This window comes from Anabas testudineus, chromosome 1, assembly GCF_900324465.2.
Source record: "Anabas testudineus chromosome 1, fAnaTes1.2, whole genome shotgun sequence".
Classification (NCBI taxonomy): domain Eukaryota; kingdom Metazoa; phylum Chordata; class Actinopteri; order Anabantiformes; family Anabantidae; genus Anabas; species Anabas testudineus.
This window is the reverse complement of record NC_046610.1, coordinates 1,957,657-1,980,394: the sequence shown is the minus strand read 5'-3', so window position 1 is coordinate 1,980,394 and position 22,738 is coordinate 1,957,657. Positions and strand designations below refer to the sequence as shown.

Below are 22,738 nucleotides of genomic sequence, written 5' to 3'. Positions count from 1 at the left end.
GTCATGGTACGTCACTTCCTTCTCAACGAAGCAGCGCATCTGCTGCCTGGTTACCGACAGACACTGATCAGAGACGGAGAGACTCGATATTTAATTAACACTCGTTACTCTGCTGAAATAACCTTAATCCATCAGTGGAATTAACTTGCCTGTATATCTTACAACATTAACCTATTCAAATTAAACCCATTAAAATACTCGACGACGTCATGGCAAATCCCCACCGGACAAACGTTCTGGTCACTTCATGTTTGAAAACGCCGGTGGACCCACAAACTAAAGCGCCGTTAGCTTCATACGAGCGGGAGAGAGTCCTGCCGTACACGGCTACAGGTCATATGGACAACCGGGACTACGAGAAGGAGGTAAATACAATAATCACTTTAACTAAGTATTGAATGATCTATAGAAGTTATATGTTGTTTTAAACACCTTCTGACGGTTCATTCTACTCATATAAATTAGGCCTAATTCTAAGAAAAGTTAGCTAGGTAGCTAAAAAAATATTTTCTTCGGTTAGAAAATCAGCAAATTATTATTGTTATTTTAATTTTAGCAGTGAATTAACAGCAATTTAAGAGGATATGTCAACATTAAAGAAACTATCGTCTAATAAGAAAGTGGTTTAGTGACACGGCTGCTTGTGTCCAGTCAACAGGCCTTTGACAGTTTCAGGTCACTCTGTGTGCTTCAAGGGATTTGATCTGTATTATGTGGTGGCCTGACTATTTTTGGACTTCCGTCTTGATTAGATTACCAGACGTCACATTCACTTTATTATCCCAAACACTTAAGTGTCCTGTGGACAGCAACACTGCTGTCTTCACCCAGCAGTCCTAATTTCCCCTTCTTCAGGATAATATGAGAAGCGATGGAGCTAGACACCTGATGTAGAGACGTGTGTCAGCTGAGCCCTTTCATGTTAAGCTGCTCTTTGTACTCCACCATATGGCCCACGTCAGTGCTACAACAGCTTACCAGGGATGCTCCAGTTGTACTGGTGATAAAACGCAGCATAAAATATTTCTCTGTGGCAACTTCATACCAAATACATCAGCTAGAGTTGTCTTAAATCCTACTGTAAGAGTATAGTCATACACTGTCGTTTGTGTTCCACTAAGGCCATACAGTGAAGGTTTACTGTTGACGTTTTCAGCTGGAGTATGAGGACTCGGGCTCTGATTTCTGTGATGAAGATTGTCTTGGGAAAAGTGGTACTCTCATAATAAAGGACTATGAAGCAGCAGGAGACCGCCTGGATCTTAGGGAAATCTTTTTCTCCAATGAGGAGTACTACTGCAAGCTGGAGGACCTGAAGAAGGCGCACCTCCACACTATGGCCGAGCTGGAACACATGTATCAGCGAAAGCTGCAGCTCAAGTGTTTGGAGCCATTAGATGTAACGACACTAGACGTAGGACACAGGTGAGTGCTTTTTAGTCAGGATTATGTACGGGACTCAGTGTTAACTGTGTTGGTTTTCTCATTTCTGTATATTTGACTCACTGCTTGTCCTTAACACATAACATTTGCAACTGCACTAAATAGACAAATACAACAAGCACGGAGCAGGAAAGCAATGTAAATTCATCATGTAACTCCTTACTTTGGATATTTCCAATGAGCTCTTTTCCAAAACAAGTAGGTAAATTGTCTATTAAAAAACATTATTCTTTGATTTATTGTGTTTCTGTTAAGTGCATTTTTGCAGGATAAATAAATAATCATTAGAAAACAAAACCAAAAGTATTTTGATGGCAAAACATATTTTCCTTTTTTCATTTCTTTAACAGGTTACCAGTCTATCAAAGGGCTAATGTACAGAGACATACAAATATTCACACTCACATAATGGGCAATTTAAAGTCACCAGTTAACCTTACATGCATGTCTTTGGTTGGTGGGAGGAAGCTGGAGTAGTCAGAGAACACCTACTTAGACACAGAGAAAACATGCAAATTCAGAAAAGCTGAACTAATTTGTTAAACCGTTATTAAATGTGTCAGGTTTGCTGAACAGTGCAACTGTTTCTCACTAGACAATGTGAAAGAAGACAGAAATGCTCTATAAGTTATATTAGATTTTGTGCAATCTGAGTGCAATCTGAACTAAAATGTATGTATATTTATTTATGGAGGTTAATTATTCAGACTCACTTTTTGAGCAAATTGATGGTTGCAGCTTTTTCAATAAGTAGATTAGCTACTTTTATATATTTTATATTTATAAATTGAATATCTTGTAATATTGACCCCAAAATAATTAATAGCAAAATAACAAATGTGTCTAGGTTATGTGTTTTAACATACTGGGCAATCAGCAAGTTACTATAGGTTCTGAAAATTTGTGATCATCATTTAAGTTTTCTTGTATGTTATAGATTATTCAGCTAATTAATAAAAAAAAGTGCAATGTGTATTGTTTGCCTGTCAGATGATTGGCATTGTGACTTACAAGAATACCAACTCAAAAATTCACTTGATGTGAACTTCAGATGATGCCTCTGTTTATATTTGTTTTAGGCTGCCGTGGTCAAACAGCAGCCCAGCAGCCTCAAATCGTTTGAGGAAATCACACTCTGCTGTTGAACTCAGGGGGAACTTTGGACAGTCTGACTCATCAGATGAGGATGAAGCTGCCAGTAACAACATAGAGAAAGGCCTGCTTTTTTCTCCCAAAGAACATATTAAAAACATGTGGCAAGACTTCACACTGTCCCCTCATCATCATCACCTGTCCTCCTCGTCACTGCATAGCCTGCCAGGAGACCAGAAGAGACAACGAAGGGGAAAGGGAAAGAACAGACAGGGCAATAAAGATAGAGAGCAGGACGACTGGAAACACAGAGTGACTGTCCCAAAGCCTTTCCAGATGACACTGCGTGAAGCTGAGAGGAGGAAGCGTGGCATAAAGACTCGTTCCGAGATTGAATTAGAGAACGCAGAGCTGCGTCGGCAGCTAGAAGACCTAACAGAGTGCCAGAGGAAGTTCCGCGCCAGCCCCGTACCAGCTCATGTTCACCTCCCACTTTATGAGGAGCTGCAGGAGCGGAAAGAGGGGCGACATCGAAGCACAAGAGAGAGAGAAGAGCAACATCTTCGAAGCATCCAGAAACCCTTTAGCTTCCTGGAGAGGGAACGACTAAAGAAGGAGCAGAAACAGTTGCGTCACCCACAACCATCCGACCGGGAGAAAGTCAAACCTTTTAAGGCCAAGCCTGTGCCCAAGTCAGTGTACGCAGCAGCATCCGGAGAGCAGATGAAGGAGGAGCAGCTGTATCGGTCTATCAGGATAAATATGAGAGCTCAGGAGTTGCTCCAGAGTGCTTCAATGCCTCCCAGCATGCTTGCACGACGACTCAGTGAGCGCAAGAAAACTAAAGACAGCAGTGCTGGAGTGGATAAAAACTCACACAGGCCTCAGATTAACAAAGAGGTTCCCGACTTCAACGCCAGTTTCAGACGCTTTCAGAAACACTTGGAGAAACGGAAAGAAGTAAAGCCCACAACTGCTTGCGAGCCCTTTGAGCTAAAGACGTCGCAGATTTCCTCACATCGTGAACGCATCCTGGCTGATATCGAAAAAGAGCAGAGCAGTCCTCGGATGCTGCGCTGGCCATACATCAGCCCTAGACCTCGGACACCAAACTCAAGTCTCTGTTCATCCCTCTCTGGCAGCATGGAGGTCCTCCCTGCTAAAGTCACAGATGCCACCAAAAAGCGCCATGAGGCTGTGAGGTACCACTTTAGAAGTTCAGAGGCGTCCACAATTTTAGTTGAAATAGAGAAAGTCTCAGAACCTGAATGTGCTGCGTAGACATAGTGACCTCAACAGCTGGTTTCTTTCCCTAAAGGCTGGATTTTTGTGGAACTCCTTTTCCCAACATCCCTGCAGTATGTTTACAACCCTGCACCCACTCCAAAGCTGCCTTTGCCGATTGTTGCACCCATGTCCTCAGCTATCTGCCCAGCCTAAGTCCCCATTCCTTCCAAACCTTCCTCCATCTGTGACCAGATTGTCTGTCTGAGTAGAAAGGCGCTGGAGCAGAGGAAGAAGGCTGAGGAGGAGGAGGAGCGGTGGAGGGAGAGACAGAAACAAAGGGAGAAGAAGCTGCAGAGGGTTGTGTTGAAACGTGCCGTGGCCAACGACCCCCACGTGGCTCTGTCACAGACCCAACAGACCAAACTCAAAGAATTCAGGTGCCTTAAAAACAACATAACCACCCATGAATTAGTTGAACTGTTGCTAAAAGGGACACTGCGTTATTTTGTGCTATCTGCAGGAAACAAGACCTCCAGCGCAAGAAGGAGTACCAGCAGGAGATTAAAGACATGCAGAGGAGAGTGAAGAGGAGACCACTGCTGTTGGAGCAGGTTGCACAGGTGAACATGAAAATAAAGTATTAAAACTGATTAAAAGCCTTTCCAGTTCAAGTTTTCAAAATAAAATATAATGTGCCTCCTGAGCTAAAAGTGTAATTAAATATTGCAATACAATGTAAAAATTACTGCTGAATTACAGTTACTCAAATAACTCCAGGGGCACATGAGAGGCAGATGAAAGCACTGGGGCCTGATTACTGTGCCATTACTTACACCAGCTTTCTAAATGTGTGCTGTGATACCAGAGAAATGCCAAACAGGCAGCAGAGAAGCGCTACACAGACGCCCTGCACGGATGCAGTCTGACCGAAGAGTTCATCAGCAGCAAGGTGACCAAATCAGGATCTGCATGCAAAGCCTCGTCGTCTACTGACAGCAGACAGAGGTAAACCTGTGACGTCTTTGTTGTGTAAACTACACACTCACTGATCCAGACAGTTTGTTGAGTTATTAAGTTGCTAAGACGTAAAAATGTTCCAACTATGGTCACCTTCAATTATGTAGTTTAAAGGAAACTAAAGCCTCATAGGATGATTTGAAGGACGGGTTTATATTTTATTTCATGTGTTTAATACAACAGTAAGGTGCATTGGATTGAAAAGTTTTGTTGAGCTGAATCCTCTTGCCCCTGCACTAATCATGACGTCGTAGATCTTTGTGGTGGTGACCATAACAACTGTTACCAGGGAAACTAACACAACACAATTGTTCCATCCTGTATGTGTTTTATTTGTATGTGGATTACGTTGTTTTTTTTTCTCCTTCTGTTTGAGTAAGTGCAAGTTGTGTATTGTCTCAGTCATAAGTCATAATTTACGAATAAAGTGTGGGTGCTGAGAGAAAGAAGAGCTATGAACACAGAAAAGGGAAGCTGCAGGTGTAATGCTCATCATACATAACTGCTGTGTGTGTGTGTGTGTGTGTGTGTGTGTGTGTGTGTGTGTGTGTGTGTGTGGCCTTAACAGTTTTAGCTTGACAGCTTGATGTTAGAGAGCCTCTGCACATTTAAATTATGACAATCTTTGCTTTAACATGTATAAAATACAAGCTGAGAAAAGTCCTTCTTCCTGTTTTGTGGCTGAGAAGAAAAATAAAACCACTTTAATTACTAAGAGTAAGAAAAAGGAGAAAAATAAAACATTTTAGGTATTTTGCTGATTTTGCTCTTTTGTTGATTAGTGACCAGTTGGAGGCAGATTTGGGATGTGAACCTGTTCACTACAGAAAGGTTTTCCTGGACGATGAGGAGGTGTCCGATGAAGGAGGGAGAGAAGATAAGGCTTCTCTAAACCATCGTGACAGGAGTCATCACTCGGATGAGGATTACTGTGGTGATGATCACTACGATTCTGAGGAGAGTTATCACTACTCCGATGATCACGAGAATTATTCAGATGACAGCGAGCATGATGCGGACACTAGACAGTATCAAACGTCGTGATATGAGTGAATGGGTGATCTCCAGCTTTGCTTGGTTCAAAAACTGATTGAGACAACTGAACAAATCTGAACAGATGAAGTTGGGAGGAAGCCTGTGAATTGGACGTTATATTTTGTCGTAAATGCATACAGACTGTTAGGAAATTGTATTTTAACAGCACATCCACTAATACAATGCACTAACATTCATGTGCGCTCTATTCTAGGCAGTTAGTGTGCGGCGTGGATTTGACACGCTGCACAGGACTTTTAATCTGAAATCTTCAAAAATTAATTCATCCATCATTGTTTTTAATATTTATGGTGTGTGTGTGTGAGTGTTGGGATCTTCTTCACTGTGACACGTCAAAATCTCTAATAGAAAAAGTTAATCAATGAGTTAACGGATAAAAGATTAAAATCCCACCGGCAAAGTACGTTGAAGAAATATAGACTTTTTTTCACTTTTTTTTTTGCAGTTGCAGAACTTTGTGTGAAGTCAACTGGTTGACAGCTATTGTCATTATTTGTAAAGGCATCCTTGTTTTACTTGTTCTTTTTTGTCATCACTACCTTGTTAACGTAACATGGAATGAACTACAATAAAACCACATTTTAAAAAGTGACAAGTCATTTGATTGAATTTTTAAGAATTTCAGTTGTTTTTAAAGGTGATGGTACATACTGTACATTCAGTGCTCAAGTTAAGTACTGGAGTAAGAAACTGATAAGACTGAGTTACTGGTTAGAAACAATATAATCACTACTGCTGAAGCTCAGTTGAGTTTAATTCATTAACAGATTGAAGGAGAGAATAACGTCAAAAACCTGATATATGAGATATATATCAAACACTGATCCGCTATTTACCAAACATACATATACATAATAAATGGCAAAGAAGATTTCTATATTTAATTTTAAAAAGTGCCTAATATCTGGAGGCAAAAAGCAACTATCACTGTGTTTCTGGCACTACTGAGCAATGGCAATTCTTTAATTATAATAATACCTCATGATTTATTATTTCATTTAGTTATTACTACAACTGCAAAGTAACAAAGCTGTTGAATAAATATAGTGCAGAAAAATATTTCCCTCTGAACTGTAGTAGAGTAAAACCAACTAAATACTCAAAGTACACAAAAAAGTGTACTTAAGTGTAGTACTGCAGTAAATGTACTCAGTTGCTTTAGAGGTCAAACACTGAGGGAGGGAGGGTGGCTCAGATTGACAGCTCCGCTCAGCCTATGGCAGAGCGTGACGCTAGCGCCGCCAAAGCCAATCGGATGGTGAGTGGGCGTGTACATGGTCCAAATTTTACGCGGCGTGCGACGGGCCGAAACACCGAGAATGAAAATCCCGGTCTCAACCGGTTCCAACCGGTCCGTGGTTGGAAGCATGAGCTTAGAGGAAGAGCACTCTTGCACGCATTAAAACATCTCTGCTCTCCAACAGTGTGTGCGAATAGAAACAGAAATAAAAACCAGACTTTTTCAGTTCGTGATTATGACCCGGAATACGGCTCCAAGTGTGACTCCGTGAATCTGTGTTGTTAGCTTAGCTCAACGTTACATTAGCCAGCAGACCTGAATCATCATTGACTTTTCCATTAGCAGGCTAAGTTGCTATTAGCCCGATGGGACTCGGTGGTGACTGATAGCTAAAGAAAGATTTTTCAGAGTGTTTGAAGACAACAAAGAATACCCCGGTGAACTGCTGAGAGATTATAAAACAACGCTAGAACGTAACTTAACGGTATTTTTGAATTAGCGCTGTTAGTGTCGCCCAGGAACGCTAACATTAGCTTAGGGCGATCGGAGGTTGGGACCTGTGTAAACGTGTGCCATGAGATAACGTTGGACACTTTTCAGCGCATTGAAAGGGATTAATACTTCGATCTTCAGCTGCAAGTCACGTCTGTTGACCGGTAATTGTTTTCTACAAGCGGACAGGACACACCAGGTAAGTTAAGCCCGATCGACGTTAACTTACCCAGCGTGAGCTAACGTTAGCACCCGTCACTTTCTAAAGTGGTGTTTTTGCCTGGGGGTTAGCTAACGGCCGCCGTTACACTGACTAAACGGGACATTAAACACTGTATAGCAGGGGACAAGTCTCTCCACAGCATGTTTCCACCATCGTTAACGAATTTTAATTGTTCTCAATAGTCGCTAAACAGGTCTATCACTCGGGCTGAGCTGCATGGAGCTCCACGCACCCGGTTGACCAGCTGGGGGCGTCGTTTCACCTTCTGTGTTATTTCTGTCATAAATGGACCACGAGGTTTCAGGGTGGCTTCCGTGACACATTTAGCTGAGCAAGAAGAACTTGTTTCTGACTAACAGCTATAAAGTTGGGACAAACATGTACCGTGATTGTAATTCTCCTCATCACACTCTTCTTTCCAAGAGGGATTACGTCCCTTAAAGAGCATTTTACAGATCCCCAGGTTCTGACATGATGATAGCAGCTCTCCTTTCTGGCATCCTTACTGTAATCTGTAATAACTAGGGGTGTACAGGTGACATGAGGTAATCCAGCTGAGAGGAATACACTCTGAAGCTGCATTTGAAGAGCACCTCTGTTGACCACAGCCTTGTGTTCTTCATATCGTTTATTTAGCAACTTTGTTGAAGCTGCTTTTCCTCTAATTTTTGAACAAAGTTGGATGTATTGATCTTCTGATGCTGCAGTCGCCTTTTGTGCCTGCTTGTGCTTTGGATACAGCTGGGCCAGTTTTCACAAAGGCTGCTGAAGGGGCTATGCACTGGCTCCCTAGAACCCCTCAGTCTAGCTGTGATCGGACACTCAGAAAGTCCAGCTTCACTCAGAAGAATTGGACTAAGCTCTGCTTAGTTTCCCAGTGTCAATGTCCCTGATGTTTATTTGTTCTCAAACTGAAAACCTGAAGCACCACAATGTTTGTTACAGGTGAACAATAGCTGCAGATTCAGTAAAACAAGCCTCTGACCAGTAGATAGGTAAATAAAACTAAAGGTGATGTAGATTTATCTAAAGAGGAGTTAACATTGTCAGTGCCACTAAAGACTTCTCACCTAGGAGCAGTGCAGTCTTAAATATTACTTTAATGTGTAGTTTATGTTACAGTATCCTCAGACTTTCTCATCGAACTCTGCCTGTAGATGTTTATATGTTTCCATTGTGAGAGATTAAATCATGGCAGAAAGTTAAATGGAAGGTAAATAATTTCTCCTCCTCATCCCCCAGAAGCTCTATGCCAGCAGAAATGACGATGTTGTCAGATCATCCAGCCAGACAGCTGCTGGACTTCAGTCAGAAGCTGGACATCACCCTGCTGGACAATGTTGTCAACTCCATGTACCATGACATTGGATCTCAGGTGAGTATTTGTACTGTGGCAAAATCTAAGAATGTGTTGATGAACATCATCATGGAGGAATATAAGAAGGTCTAATCCAATATGGAGCATCCACCATTAAAGTATCCCTTAATACGACCTTTAAAATACGACCTGTAATGTGTCATTTTTAAAATTACTTTGCACCGTATTGTGCTGTTGGGCCAGAAAGTATTCAGTCAGCGCTTGTCTTCATTGAATGTCTTCTGTTCATCATGTAGCAACGAGTGGCACAGGAGGTGCTCACCAACCTGAAGGACCATCCAGATGCCTGGACGAGGGTCGACACCATCCTGGAGTTCTCTCAGAACATGAAAACTAAAGTAGGGACCGTCTACATATTAACATTTTACCAGAGGAGAGGAGAGGAGTGTCTCAGGGGCAGACCAATAATGTATATGAGCTGCTGCTTATCAGTTTATTTACAAGGCCAGTAAAGCTCCACTGTATTTTTTCCCTCAGTCAGTGGAAGTTTAATTCTTAGTGATGGAGGTGGCTATTTGCTAAATTATTACCTTTTCTCTGTTTGCTGCATGTTTGCATTGCTGATTATATTATTGCCAGAGCTGATAAAAGCTGAATTCTACTGAGATTTTTGAGTTTCACTTAGTGTTGCTGTTGCTATATGTTCAGTTAGGGCTGCTTAAGGTTAAATACTTTGTTTTTCTTTTAGTTAATTCATCACAGACGGAGTTTTTCTTTTGAATAGATAAACGTATAGGTGGTAAAATTATCTGAAAAATGTATCTGTTCCCTAAAATATTACACCCCTGTGGTGATTTTCAGACATCGCTGCACATACTGTGTTGCCAAAGCTATGTGTATGTCAGTTTTTTTTTTCCAGCATGTGTGGATCATACATCTTCTAAGACAGACACTACAGAACAGATAATACACTGTGGTTGGCCTTTGTTGTCAATTAGCTCTAATAAATCTCTTTCCTCTCAGTATTATGCACTGCAGATTTTAGAAGCAGTCATAAAGACACGCTGGAAGATTCTCCCAAGACATCAGTGTGAAGGTAAAATCTGTCTAACGTTAAACCAGTGTTACAGAGACGTTTTTCAGTTTGTAAATAGGGAAATGCTATTTGGATTATCCAATAAAAAACACATGCCTTGTTTTCAGGAATCAAGAAATATGTTGTCGGGTTAATTATCAAGACGTCTTCTGATCCTGCAAACCTGGAGGTGAGGCTTGATTCATGCAAGATGCTGCTCTTTCACCTGCTCATGTGATGTGAATTTCTGCTTGATACTGATGTGACTGTTTGTATTTATTTGCAGAAAGAGGGAGTGTACATTTCAAAGCTCAACATGATCCTTGTACAGGTAAACAGACTTTAATATATGCTACATAAACAGTTGTCACAAACTGAAAAGGCCAGTAACACAAAGCTCCTCCTCTCTGGACTGGTTTAGATCCTGAAGCAGGAATGGCCCAAACACTGGCCCACATTCATCAGCGATATCGTGGGTGCGAGTCGGACCAGTGAGAGCCTCTGTCAGAACAACATGATCATTCTCAAACTGCTCAGCGAGGAGGTTTTTGACTTCTCAAGTGGCCAGATGACCCAGGTGAAGGCCAAGCACCTGAAAGACAGGTAACTTAAAAAGATGATTACTGATGCATTGTGCTAATGGAATAGGTGACAGGTTCACAGAGTCTGTGTACTGTCTGTTGTTTACACATTTATTGTACTGATGTACTGATCAGTTGGGGCAGGAAACTACTACAAGGGACTAGGATGAAGGAAATAGATTATAGTTGTGGGGTTGACTCCTGTTCGTGTTTTTCAGTTTTTGTACATGATTAAAATCCCTGTCCCGGTTTAATCACCTGGAAGAAGTGAGGGGCCTCTTGTTTGTGTCCTTGTCATACACAAATAACTAGTATTGATAATTAAAGAATTTTCTGCTTTAAATGTGCAGTAATGAAAACTGTGCATGTTACAGTAACACATGACTCTGCCATCACTAATATTGGAATATCTCTGTGTTTCAGCATGTGCAATGAGTTCTCCCAGATATTCCAGCTGTGCCAGTTTGTGATGGTAAGACGCAGCAGACACCTATCAGTTCTCAGATTCTGCCTCTTATGTTTCAGTAAATACATCTGTACAGTCTTTTTCTGCAGAAGGACTCATTATTTATGTCAATTCCAGACAGGAACACACTCCCACACTGGGCTTTTTCACAATAAGAGCTCCATCCTCCTCATAGTCCCTTACAACTGTGATGCAGCAGATATTTGGCCACATATCTTGAAGCTAACTGTGTTTACCTTTTTCTTCTGCGTAGGAAAATTCCCAGAATGCTCCGCTGGTCCATGCCACACTCGAGACTCTCCTGCGCTTTCTGAACTGGATTCCTTTAGGTTATATCTTTGAGACCAAACTCATCAGCACTCTGGTCTACAAGGTAAACACACTGATCTAACACTAATACTATTTGAATTTTAAATGATGAAATTTGACTGCGTATTTGATATGATTCAGTAAATGTTAAATATGATGAATAACCTACGTGCATGTGCTGGTGTTTAGTGTCTGCAAACTAATGAAACATACACGTTACGTCGCTCCGACTGGGCCTCATTCACCATTTTTTATGAAATTTCCCAAGACCCATTTAAGGTTTTGACATGTACTAGTGTTTTCTTATTTGGGATTTGTTCTTAGTTTAGAACAGAATCTGTGCACACACGAGCACCTCTGTGTGCTAAATAGGAAAAACTAGAATATAAAAGACAGTGCAGTGATGAATCCTTCTTAAGACTTTTCTTAAGAAGATGTTGGTCAGTGAGGCTTGTTGTGTTGTCATAACATTGAATGTACATGAAATTTGCAAATATTTGGAAAACATTGATTTGGTTCAAAACCATTAAGCAGGAACTGGTTGCTTAGTGATGTTATTTGACCAGAAAATTGACAAAACTTTGGTTTAAACTGAAAACTCACTGGTTTCATCTGCAAAGACCAATTTAACTGGCTCACCGTAGAGACATTTGCACCTGTCTCCAGTCCGCGTTGTAAATAAAGAGTGGATTAATAGATTTTTTTTAGTCATTAAGCAGATGCTTTTATCCAAACTTACAAGTAGGGTACAAGGATAGGCAGGGTAAGTGTGAGGAGGTCTTGCCTAAGGACCCCTACCGATGGTAGGCCACGGCAATATAAGTAATCTATGTTAATATATCTTTGTTTTTGTTTCAACAATGTAGGAGCTGACATCCAGTATAAACAAAGAAAAGCATGCTATGAGAGTCTGCGTCATTTAGCTCAGTGGGATAGACTAAAGCATAGTGTGCACTATATGCAGTGTTCTACCCTGGTATAGGTGGACCACGTTTATTAGCTAGATGTAGATCATCATTATCCATGTGGACCCAGTTTACTTTGGAAAAGACAAGATGGTGTCTTTTTCATTAAATGTGAACTAACCACTGCACAGAATATGAAGAGTATGTAAAGTGTCCAAGGTTAGCTGGTCCACAATAAACCTAAATCAGCTAAGGCCCACTGCAGAATCATCCTGCAAAAAAGTGCAATACAACAAGAAGTACAACAGATGGCAGAACATAACAAACAACATCGGTAATTAACATCGCTGAAGACATGGTCCCAATTCAAACCTGCAGACGGTGCAGACAATTTGACTTATCATAGTATAGTATAATTTGTTATCAGTATCAAACAGCGCTAATTTAAACAGAATTCTAAAAGTTCATTTTACAATGAGAAAAACTAGTAGGAACACTGACATTTAATGTAGACAGTACAGTTAAACCAGTGGTTCACTGTGGTTCTGTGTTTCAGTTCTTGAACGTGCCCATGTTTCGCAACGTGACACTAAAATGTTTGACGGAGATCGCCGGAGTGAGCGTCAACCAGTACGAGGAGCAGTTTGTCAGCCTCTTTACCCTCACCATGTGCCAGCTCAAACAGGTACACAATCATTTGGAGTGGTGCTTAAGTTAATTGCACTCAGCATGATTACACACACACACACACACACACACACTTACATACATCCACACTGTTATTACATGCACACACTGTGCAAACATCCTCCTGCCACACAGTTTCCTACCCCACACAAGTGTGCAGGAAAACATACTAGACTTGCTGTCAGCCTGTTATTGTGCACACACTTCACTAAACTGTGTGAGTGAACACTTTTCTTTTGTTCACTGTTATTACAAATGGACACAAATAACTCAACATTTCTGATGGAAAAACAAAGTTGACAACAAATGGGGGAATTCCAGAAACTCAGCAGTTGTCAAGTATGATTGAAACTCTTTGCATCGTTTGTTAGTTTTTGTTGTCAACAGTTTATTTTACAGCAACAGTCACATAAACAAATCTCATTGTGGATACGTTTTTAAGCAAAAATATTATCTTAATAAAAATATTATGACGTCTTTTTAAAGTTTTTTTGAGTATTAATAAATACTAGAGAAATGTTGTTAGTTTGAATTCAGCAGGATTTAGACCTATTGTCTCTCTCCAGGTGGCACTGAAGGAATTGGATTCACTTTAACTGTATATATCAAATCTGACCACTGATCACAGGTGTAGTTGCTTACACCCTTGACACACCTGGAGAGAGTATGTTTATGCAGCCTACCTGATGCTAAAGGTATGGCCACAAACAGAAGCTTTTTTAGAGTCTATAAATTAACAAAAGCTTTGCTGAATTAATCGAGTAAAGTCACAGAAAACGAAAATGAAGCTAGAACTTGAGCTGGCTAACAATCATTGTTTAGAGGACAAAAAACTTTAGATGTTGGGTTTATAGCAGGTGCAATAAAAAAAAGAAGAAAAACAAGAAGACCAAGTGCTAAAAAACTATGGAAAAGATGCATTGGAGATGTGTTCAAATGGTCTCAGTATTTACCTTCATGTGCACACTCATGTGAACAGCTCCCCCTGCTGCAGCTGCTGCTGTTAAGACATTTCTAATTGGTATGATACCCAAACTTTTGAACTGTAAGAGGTGCTAGCAGACTTTAAGTCAGAGTGTTTTATTTGTATTTAGCAGAAGTTCCAGAGCCTCATCAGTGTGTCTACTGTCACATCTTCTTTTTCTGCTTACTGAAGGCATGCCTGTTTATGTGAAAGTTTTTTTTTTTTCCTGTGCTCTTCACAGTTCACTGAGTAGAGTTTGAATAGTTTTAGTGAGTTATTACCTTAAGTGTTTGACAGCAAATATAAAAAAGGCTTATCCTTTCTCTGTGAGATTTTTCTGAGATGCTTTGGCGTGGTCACAATCACAAAAAACAAAAAAACATCTTAACACAGAGTCAAAGTATTTAATCTCATCTCTGCTGACATTTTTGCTGAGTTGCTTTGTTTAAACTTTTGAATTGATGCTGTGATTTTCTGAGGTGGTCTCGTAGCTCAGTGGTTAAAGACTAAAACCATTTACTGTAAATTCAGCGTCCTCAAACTAAACACTCTGTAGATCTGATTACAGCAACTAAACTGAAGCTTGAGCATAAATAAATAAAGATGAGGCTGTGAAGTAATGTTTTGTCGTTTGGCCAGATGCTGCCTCTGAACACTAACATCAGAGTGGCCTATGCCAACGGGAAGGACGACGAACAAAACTTCATCCAGAACCTCAGCTTGTTCCTCTGCACCTTCCTGAAAGAACACGGCCAGCTCATCGAGAAGAGACCCAACCTGAGGGAGACCCTCATGGAGGTAGGAGGACAAGGCAGAGCTGTGTCTGTTAAAACACAGCAGGCCTTTCAGTGCATAAAGAACTCTTCTCCCTGTACGAACTGAGTGTCATTTATCCTGTGGAACAGTTGGTTCAATAAACAAACACTCTGCTGGTGGTTTAGTCATTTCCATATCCTCTTTAGGGTTGTTGAAAAGAAAACTCCCCCTCATATCCAGAAGCTGCCTTCCCTGCCTCTCTCCTGTTTCCTGCTCATCTGTGGTGTAACTTAAATATGAGACAGATTGCAGTGGGGAAGGCCACCTTTTCTGTGGCTGGCTGTTCATGTACAGACATATGGATGATGATGTTTAATGAGGAAACTGAAGTGAAGTCCTGTCAGACCTGTAATGTTAAACACAAGCATCAGTCACTCACCCAAAAACCTCTAGCCAGAGTTTAATATCCACTTTGCATCATGACTGACTTTTCTTTGGTCATTTTGTGAACTGAGCAGTTGAACTTCCTCATTCAGATACGTATGTAAGACAGTCTACACTACTTGTTGATCTAATGCTATGTCTACATTAGGTCCACATTAAAATGCAGATAGACAGGAAGACAGGTCATTCTCCCCTTACTGAGCGTGCTTGGACTTAGAAGAGTGACAACCAAGCGAACCTCAGAAAACAAGCAAAGACGTCATGTTGTGCTATTTTCACTCCCTCTCCCTTTAGATCATTAACGGTGAACAAGCAAATGAAGCGTCTTTATCCGTCCAGACCGCTTTTATGAGTAAAATCCTGCCACCACCTGTTTCCTTTTCCCGCTGCTAATATTAAGCTAGCAGTCTGATTTACACACTCCAGAGGCTGGTTTGGAAAAGCTCCACTTGAGTGGATGAAAACTGCAGTTTCAGTCTGGACGGACAGTAAAGAGAGAAAAGTACTGTTACGTATTTCCATGACTTCGTGTAGACACAGTGTTTCTTATGTTGAATTTGATTGTAGTGGAAAATGTGATTTGATTTGTGCAACATACTGCAGAGTTGTCACAGTTACTGATATTTTGATATTGTGACCTCACCACACTTTGCCATGTCCCCAGGCCCTGCACTTCATGCTGCTAGTGTCAGAGGTGGAGGAGACGGAGATCTTTAAGATCTGTCTCGAGTACTGGAACCACCTGGCAGCGGAGCTCTACAGAGAGAGTCCCTTCTCCACATCCAGCACCCCACTGCTGTCTGACGTCCCTCCACGCAGGCACCTCTACTTGCCTGTTCTCTCCCAGGTAGGATAAACTGATCCTCTGAGTGTGTCCCCCATGTTCCAGTCTTTACTAAAGCATTTCACATAATGATGCTTTAGATAATTAGGAAGGTTGGTGGGATGACTATTGGAGACTGTTGCAGACTCTCACATCCATCCTCTTCCTCTGCTTTTTGCAGGTGCGTTTGCTGATGGTGAGCCGCATGGCCAAACCAGAGGAGGTGCTGGTGGTGGAGAATGACCAGGGTGAGGTGGTCAGGGAGTTCATGAAGGACACAGACGCCATCAACCTCTACAAGAACATGAGGGAGACTCTTGGTTAGTTTCTTTGTATCTGGGATGATGAATACAAGCAAAAAACTAGCTTGACTTGCTGTTTGTTGGAAACAGTGACTCGGTTATTTGAAACCTTGTAATCCAGGAGCCTGCTAACTGCTTATGTGACCATTAATTCACTCTTCTCTGTTTTGATGTGTAGTGTATCTGACTCATCTGGACTATGCCGACACTGAACGCATCATGACAGAGAAGCTCCACAACCAGGTGAACGGTACCGAGTGGTCGTGGAGGAACCTAAACATGCTCTGCTGGGCCATCGGCTCCATCAGCGGGGCGATGCACGAGGAGGACGAGAAGAGGTTCCTGGTGACTGTCATCAAGGTGGGACACAAACAGAATAGTGGTAATCATATCGACATTAAGCTGGATCTCATTAGTTAGTCCAGCTACCAGTAGCCAATCAGTGGTGTCTGGTACTAGAAGCGCTTGTTTGACTAAATCCTGCTCATTCCAGTTTCATGAATGAGCCAACACAAAATCACATAATAACCCACATGTTGTACACTCAGGACCTGCTTGGCTTATGTGAACAGAAGAGAGGGAAAGACAACAAGGCCATCATAGCGTCCAACATCATGTACATCGTTGGTCAGTATCCTCGCTTCCTTAGAGCCCACTGGAAGTTCCTCAAGACTGTCGTCAACAAGCTGTTTGAGTTCATGCACGGTGAGAAACTGTAAAAGACCAAATTCTCCAAGATCAGATTAAAACCTTTGCTATAATCATTCTCTAAATCTGGTATTTTAAGTATTTGGAATGAACGTGTTTACTGGATGTATTAGATGCAGTAGAAAGAATCTTTTCATCGTGAATTGCTGTGTTTTATCCCATGTTGTCCTCACACAGAAACCCACGACGGTGTTCAGGACATGGCGTGTGACACCTTCATTAAGATCGCCCAGAAGTGCCGGCGTCATTTTGTCCAGGTCCAGGTGGGAGAGGTAATGCCCTTTATTGATGAGATCCTCAACAACATCAACACCATCATCTGCGACCTGCAGCCGCAGCAGGTCAGTCTTCACTCTGGACTTATTTAGTTCTGTCGTGATTTACTACTGGCCCAGTCTTAAATGTTTCATGGCAATAGTGTTTTATTTTGTCGCGGTTGACCCTCTGCCTCATGTCTCTGCAGGTGCACACTTTTTATGAGGCAGTGGGCTACATGATTGGGGCCCAGACAGACCAGGCAGTTCAGGAGCTTCTCATAGAGAAGTACATGCTGCTGCCGAACCAGGTGTGGGACAGCATTATCCAGCAGGCCACTAAGGTGAGGACGGACAGCAGGACTGAGATGTTTGTGGTTCCACAATGGTGGAATGACCTTCCCACCCCTGCACGCTCAGCTGCCTCTCTCTCTCTCTCTCAAACTCTTCCAAACCTTTCTTAAAACCTTAAAAAAATTCCACTTACCCCATGCAACTGAAACAGTTTCACTTTAAAGTCGTGTTCTTGGCTTAGATCATTTCTTGTGTTGGTGTGGATAAAAGTTTCTGCCAAATAACTAAATGTAAATGTTTGTCCAACATTTCTAATTATGCTAAATTGTGGACGCTGCAGAATGTGGACATCCTGAAGGACGCAGAGACGGTGCGTCAGCTGGGCAGCATCCTGAAGACAAATGTCAGAGCCTGTAAAGCTGTTGGTCATCCCTTCGTTGTCCAGCTGGGACGAATCTACCTTGACATGCTAAACGTCTACAAATGTCTGAGTGAAAACATCTCATCGGCTGTTCAGACCAATGGTTAGTTCCTGTCTGCTCCCTAGTAAATGCAAAATATTTTTATTTCATTTAGAACCGAAGTGAAAAGAGAACAACATAATTAAACCGTGAAAAATCTGTGTAACGTGGGTGCAAAATCCAAAAAATGCTTTATTTTCATCTGTAAATATAAAAAGATTTTAAGTAAAGTAGTAAAAATCCTTTCTGAGTATGTCTCCAATAAAAGTCTTCAGCCATTTATGTTTCCTGCTTTTTTTAAGTCAATGTGTTATTTACACAGGTGAGATGGTGACTAAGCAGCCTCTGATCAGAAGCATGAGGACGGTGAAGAGAGAGACGTTGAAGCTGATCTCAGGCTGGGTCAGTCGCTCCAACGACCCTCAGATGGTGAGTCTGCCCTCGCTGAGTTGTTTCCAGTCTCGTCTGTAGCAACAGTTTTTAAATGTTTATTTATATTTAAATCTGTGTTTAATAGATTGTATTTTTAGCAGTTTTCCACACAACCCTCCGTCTTCCTCTAGCTGCAACAAGACCGGTGCTGCTACAGCAAACAGAAACCTAGAGTAACAGTTTTGAAACGATGCCCAGTTGTTTCTCAGTTGACAGTTATAACATTTATAATTACTGTAACTAACTGCAACCAAAACTACAAATATCTCTTAAACACAAGTATTAATTGTTAATTAATATTAATTTTTTAAAAACTCCACATTAAAAATGCAAAACGTGCTTTTTGTTTCTAAAACATTTTCATTGTGCTTTATTGACCATAAATGGTTCAGTCATGAAAATTAAGCTTGTGCCAAATTATATAAAGTTCTGATGCTGTGTCAACACCAAAAGGAGCAATCAGTCCCATATTTAGTACCAACCTGTTAAACTTGTACATTTAAATTATTTGGCAGAAGATTTTTATCTATTCCTAATCTCATAGAACACTTGACAAACACTGTGCGTTGTCTTTGAACTTTACATTTCTACTAATTCTGGTGTAGACACAGTGTGAAACTCACTGACAGCCTGTAAACATGTTCGTGTTCACGTGTTGCTCTGTGGTTCCAGGTGGCAGAGAACTTTGTTCCGCCCCTGCTGGAGGCCGTGCTCATCGACTACCAGAGAAACGTCCCAGCAGCCAGAGAGCCCGAGGTCCTCAGCACCATGGCAACCATCGTCAATAAGCTGGGAGCCCACATCACCGGAGAAATCCCCAAGATCTTTGACGCAGTCTTCGAGTGCACTTTGAACATGATCAACAAGGTTTGTTGGAGTCATTTAGTCAAACTGATGAATCTGGTTTAAAAGCAAATGAAGACTTATTTTATTCTCACAGTTACAGTTTGACCCCTTATTTTCCCCTTTTGTCTCACTAGGACTTTGAAGAATTCCCAGAACACAGAACTCATTTCTTCTACCTCCTTCAAGCTGCCACCTCCCAGTGCTTCCCAGCCTTCCTGGCCATTGCCCCGGCCCAGTTCAAACTCATCCTAGACTCCATCATCTGGGCGTTCAAGCACACGATGAGGAACGTGGCCGACACAGGTCTGAGCTGGCATCAAGCCATCTTCTCAGCTATCGAGTTTAGAGATGTCCACTGACAGAGTTTAAATAAGTAGCCAACATGAGGCATATATAAAGATAAAGCTACATAAATGATGGATGTATGTTCTCAAAGGCATTAATCCAACAAAGATACACTAAGACATCTTTCTTTTTACCTACGATTACTGTTTGTGAGCCCTGTAGACTTCCTAGAACATCACCAAAAGTTTTCAGTGAACATCACACACATACTACTTCTCTGCTTTTCTAATGAATGTCCTCTTGTCTGCTGCAGGTCTGCAGATCCTCTACACTCTCCTACAGAACGTGTCTGCAGAGGAAGCAGCAGCACAGAGCTTCTACCAGACGTATTTCTGTGACATCCTGCAGCACATCTTCTCTGTGGTCACTGATACCTCTCACACTGCAGGTAAAGACGAGGGAGCAGAGTGTCATTAAATCAAAGGTGTGACATGTTGTTTGTGATTTTAAAGCTGATGAGCCTCTCTGTCTATAGGTCTGACCATGCACGCCACCATCTTGGCCTACATGTTCAACCTGGTGGAGGAGGGGAAGGTCAGCGTGGCCCTGAGCGCAGCCAGCCCCAACAACAACCAGGCCCACGTGCAGGAATACATCGCCAACCTGCTGAAGACGGCTTTCCCCCACCTGCAAGAGTAAGTGTGATTCAGCCAAGCAGGTGAACCACAGTGGGATAACATGAGCCGTGTATGTTTAGATAATATTTGCTGTTAGAAGTAGATGGAAAAATAACATAACGGATATTTCCAGTGCAGCACCTACAGGTAAATGACACAGAATGGGCTGGGCTTTAAAACACTTCAAGGCTGCAGAAGCAATCACAGATCCTGACAAAACCCCAAAACCTGGATGTTGGGTTCACTTTTCAAATTCCTGAGAATTTTCACACTCATAACATAATTCTAAATTAAAAGTGTTTTGTACAATAAAATAAACTAAACATGTAAATATGTCATGAGTTTTGAGGCTGTTTGTGCTGTTTTAAAACATCATGAAATACTGTGTGCTAATTGCTAACATGTCTTCAGATTAAATGAAACTAGTGATAATCTTCAGCGTCCATTAAAAGGAAGTTGTCAAAAATTATTGAGAGAAACTGGCACATTAGTGGCTCTAGAGAAGCTTGTATTTGTTAGAGATGTTATTTTGTCCACTGTTTCATTATTTCCTCTGTTTTTACTGAGCCTCTTCTGACTGACTGTCTTATCTCCAGCGCTCAGGTGAAGGTGTTTGTAACGGGTCTGTTCAGCCTGAATCAGGACATCCCTGCTTTTAAAGAGCATCTGAGGGACTTCCTGGTGCAGATCAAGGTGAGTGTCAAATGAAAACACCAGCAGCAGACTGGGAAACATGTCAGTTAAAAAGAGAAACTGAACACTGTAGTAAACTTTAGACTACAAACAACACAAGATCTTAAAGAGGAGAGGAAAGTGAGCAGGTGTGTTTTGTTTGTGTGTGACAAGGCTCGAAGTGATGCATTTAGGTTCTTTAGATTTTTCTATATGTGAAAGGAAACTGATCCAAAATGTTCCACAGTTTAAAAACAGCTTGAAAAGAGCAAACAAACTCTAAAACTAGCATGTTGTTGAATCGCATTTAAGGTCTAACTTAGGTTTTTTAAGTAAAGGCTGGTCACAATAGAAGGAAGAAGGAAAATGCAACTAGACATGTTGATTTACTAAAAGAAAGAACACATAACAGGAAGATGTGACCAATATAACATCCTCGGGCACTGACAGATCATCTGGAAGCATTTGAAAAGTTGTAACCTGTGTCAGAATTTAGTTTGAATCTGAAGCATAAAACCCTGCAGTGAGCAGTGCTGAGCCTCAGCTTGTGTCCTTTCTGTCCTGCAGGAGTTCGCCGGCGAGGACACCACAGACCTGTTCCTGGAGGAGAGGGAGGCGTCCCTCCGCCAAGCCCAGGAGGAGAAACACAAGCTGCAGATGTCGGTGCCCGGTATCCTGAACCCCCACGAGCTGCCGGAGGAGATGTGCGACTGAAGCAGCAGCAGCAGCAGCAGCGGCCAGTGTGTGCAGAACAACTGTGGAGGGAGGACGAGACAAAGAGAGCGAGGACGCTTCCTATTGATAAATTGTTTTCTTTTCAAGTGTGTTTGTGTGAGAGCGTGTGTGTTTGAAAAGAGAATGAGGGGCCAGAGAAAGGACCCCAGCACTCGGTTGTACGTCGACCAAATCAATGTCAATATGTAAATGAGAATTGTCCCCACCACCTCCCCCCTGAATCCTCTCCACCCTGATGCGAGTTCTTTTGTTTATTTCCTACAAACTTATTTTATACAGAGGTTGTTTTTGTGTAACATGCCATCTTTTGTTAACTCTTTGCTAATTAAAGCTTTGTTTGGCCACACGGATCCTTTACACCTGCATGAAGCTGATAGAAGTAACGGTGTTTTGTTTTTTAATCCCGCTCCACCCCTCAGTTCACCTGCCCTCCTCCTTGTTAATATGTAAGATACAATATTGAAACACTTGCAGTGATCAGTTGACAGATCGATCTGGTTTCAGATGTGCCATGTGCACCGCGCAGGACGAATGGGATGTTCAGGGAGAAGACGTTCGCGTCCTTTCTCCCCTTGTTTTGGTTTGTTGTGCGTTTTTCTTTTTTCTTTTTTCCCACTGTGGCTGTGTGAGCAAGGCGGAGCTTCAGTTGGACCGCTCTGCACTGGGATGAGAAGGAAGGCTGTGTGCATATCATCCTATTTGTAAAGCTGTCTTAGTACTCTGAGAATATAAAGTTGGCTATTTTTACAAAACCTCCTGTGTGATTCTGCTTCTTACATAAAGGCCTGAAGGTTGTTCTACAATGTTTCAAAGAATGGGTTTATTATTTTCAGAGGTGGCAGAATTACTCAGAGAGCCACTTCAGAGTCTTTACTCAAGTTAAAGTACAGTTAAGTACAAAAGTACAAGGACTCTACTAAAAAAAACTGATTTCTCTAAGCATAAATTATCAAC

General features: G+C 41.6%; 2 protein-coding genes across 2 annotated transcripts; both read left to right on the top strand.

Annotated features, from left to right (window-relative positions):
- The first annotated feature begins 47 nt into the window (after positions 1 to 47).
- On the top strand, positions 48 to 6,407 carry fam161a (FAM161 centrosomal protein A). The gene is made up of 7 exons (XM_026359393.1): positions 48 to 365; positions 1,157 to 1,425; positions 2,523 to 3,737; positions 4,032 to 4,199; positions 4,283 to 4,382; positions 4,628 to 4,767; positions 5,562 to 6,407. Exons 1-7 carry the CDS (start codon positions 210 to 212, stop codon positions 5,821 to 5,823), a joined length of 2,310 nt encoding a protein of 769 aa, XP_026215178.1. The 5' UTR covers positions 48 to 209; the 3' UTR covers positions 5,824 to 6,407.
- A 743-nt stretch (positions 6,408 to 7,150) lies between these two features.
- Positions 7,151 to 22,518, top strand: xpo1a (exportin 1 (CRM1 homolog, yeast) a). Its single transcript, XM_026359391.1, has 25 exons — positions 7,151 to 7,766; positions 9,033 to 9,165; positions 9,405 to 9,506; positions 10,132 to 10,204; positions 10,312 to 10,373; positions 10,470 to 10,514; positions 10,605 to 10,786; positions 11,188 to 11,236; positions 11,484 to 11,603; positions 13,001 to 13,129; positions 14,735 to 14,893; positions 15,960 to 16,142; positions 16,300 to 16,438; positions 16,599 to 16,780; positions 16,969 to 17,125; positions 17,306 to 17,469; positions 17,592 to 17,726; positions 18,017 to 18,200; positions 18,460 to 18,566; positions 19,242 to 19,436; positions 19,550 to 19,718; positions 20,014 to 20,148; positions 20,236 to 20,395; positions 20,974 to 21,070; positions 21,617 to 22,518. Exons 2-25 carry the CDS (start codon positions 9,040 to 9,042, stop codon positions 21,761 to 21,763), a joined length of 3,201 nt encoding a protein of 1,066 aa, XP_026215176.1. The 5' UTR covers positions 7,151 to 7,766; positions 9,033 to 9,039; the 3' UTR covers positions 21,764 to 22,518.
- The last annotated feature ends 220 nt before the right edge of the window (positions 22,519 to 22,738 follow it).

What these genes read in the sequence shown, in the direction of transcription:
- fam161a (XM_026359393.1), top strand. Translation starts at nt 210, where the DNA reads ATGGCAAATCCCCACCGGACAAACGTTCTGGTCACTTCATGTTTGAAA. An exon ending in AAGCGCCATGAGGCTGTGAG is followed by an intron (nt 3,738 to 4,031) that starts GTACCACTTTAG and finishes CTGTCTGAGTAG; the next exon opens with AAAGGCGCTGGAGCAGAGGA. An exon ending in TGTTGGAGCAGGTTGCACAG is followed by an intron (nt 4,383 to 4,627) that starts GTGAACATGAAA and finishes CTGTGATACCAG; the next exon opens with AGAAATGCCAAACAGGCAGC.
- xpo1a (XM_026359391.1), top strand. Translation starts at nt 9,040, where the DNA reads ATGCCAGCAGAAATGACGATGTTGTCAGATCATCCAGCCAGACAGCTG. An exon ending in TCAGCACTCTGGTCTACAAG is followed by an intron (nt 11,604 to 13,000) that starts GTAAACACACTG and finishes TCTGTGTTTCAG; the next exon opens with TTCTTGAACGTGCCCATGTT. An exon ending in TGAGGGAGACCCTCATGGAG is followed by an intron (nt 14,894 to 15,959) that starts GTAGGAGGACAA and finishes CCATGTCCCCAG; the next exon opens with GCCCTGCACTTCATGCTGCT.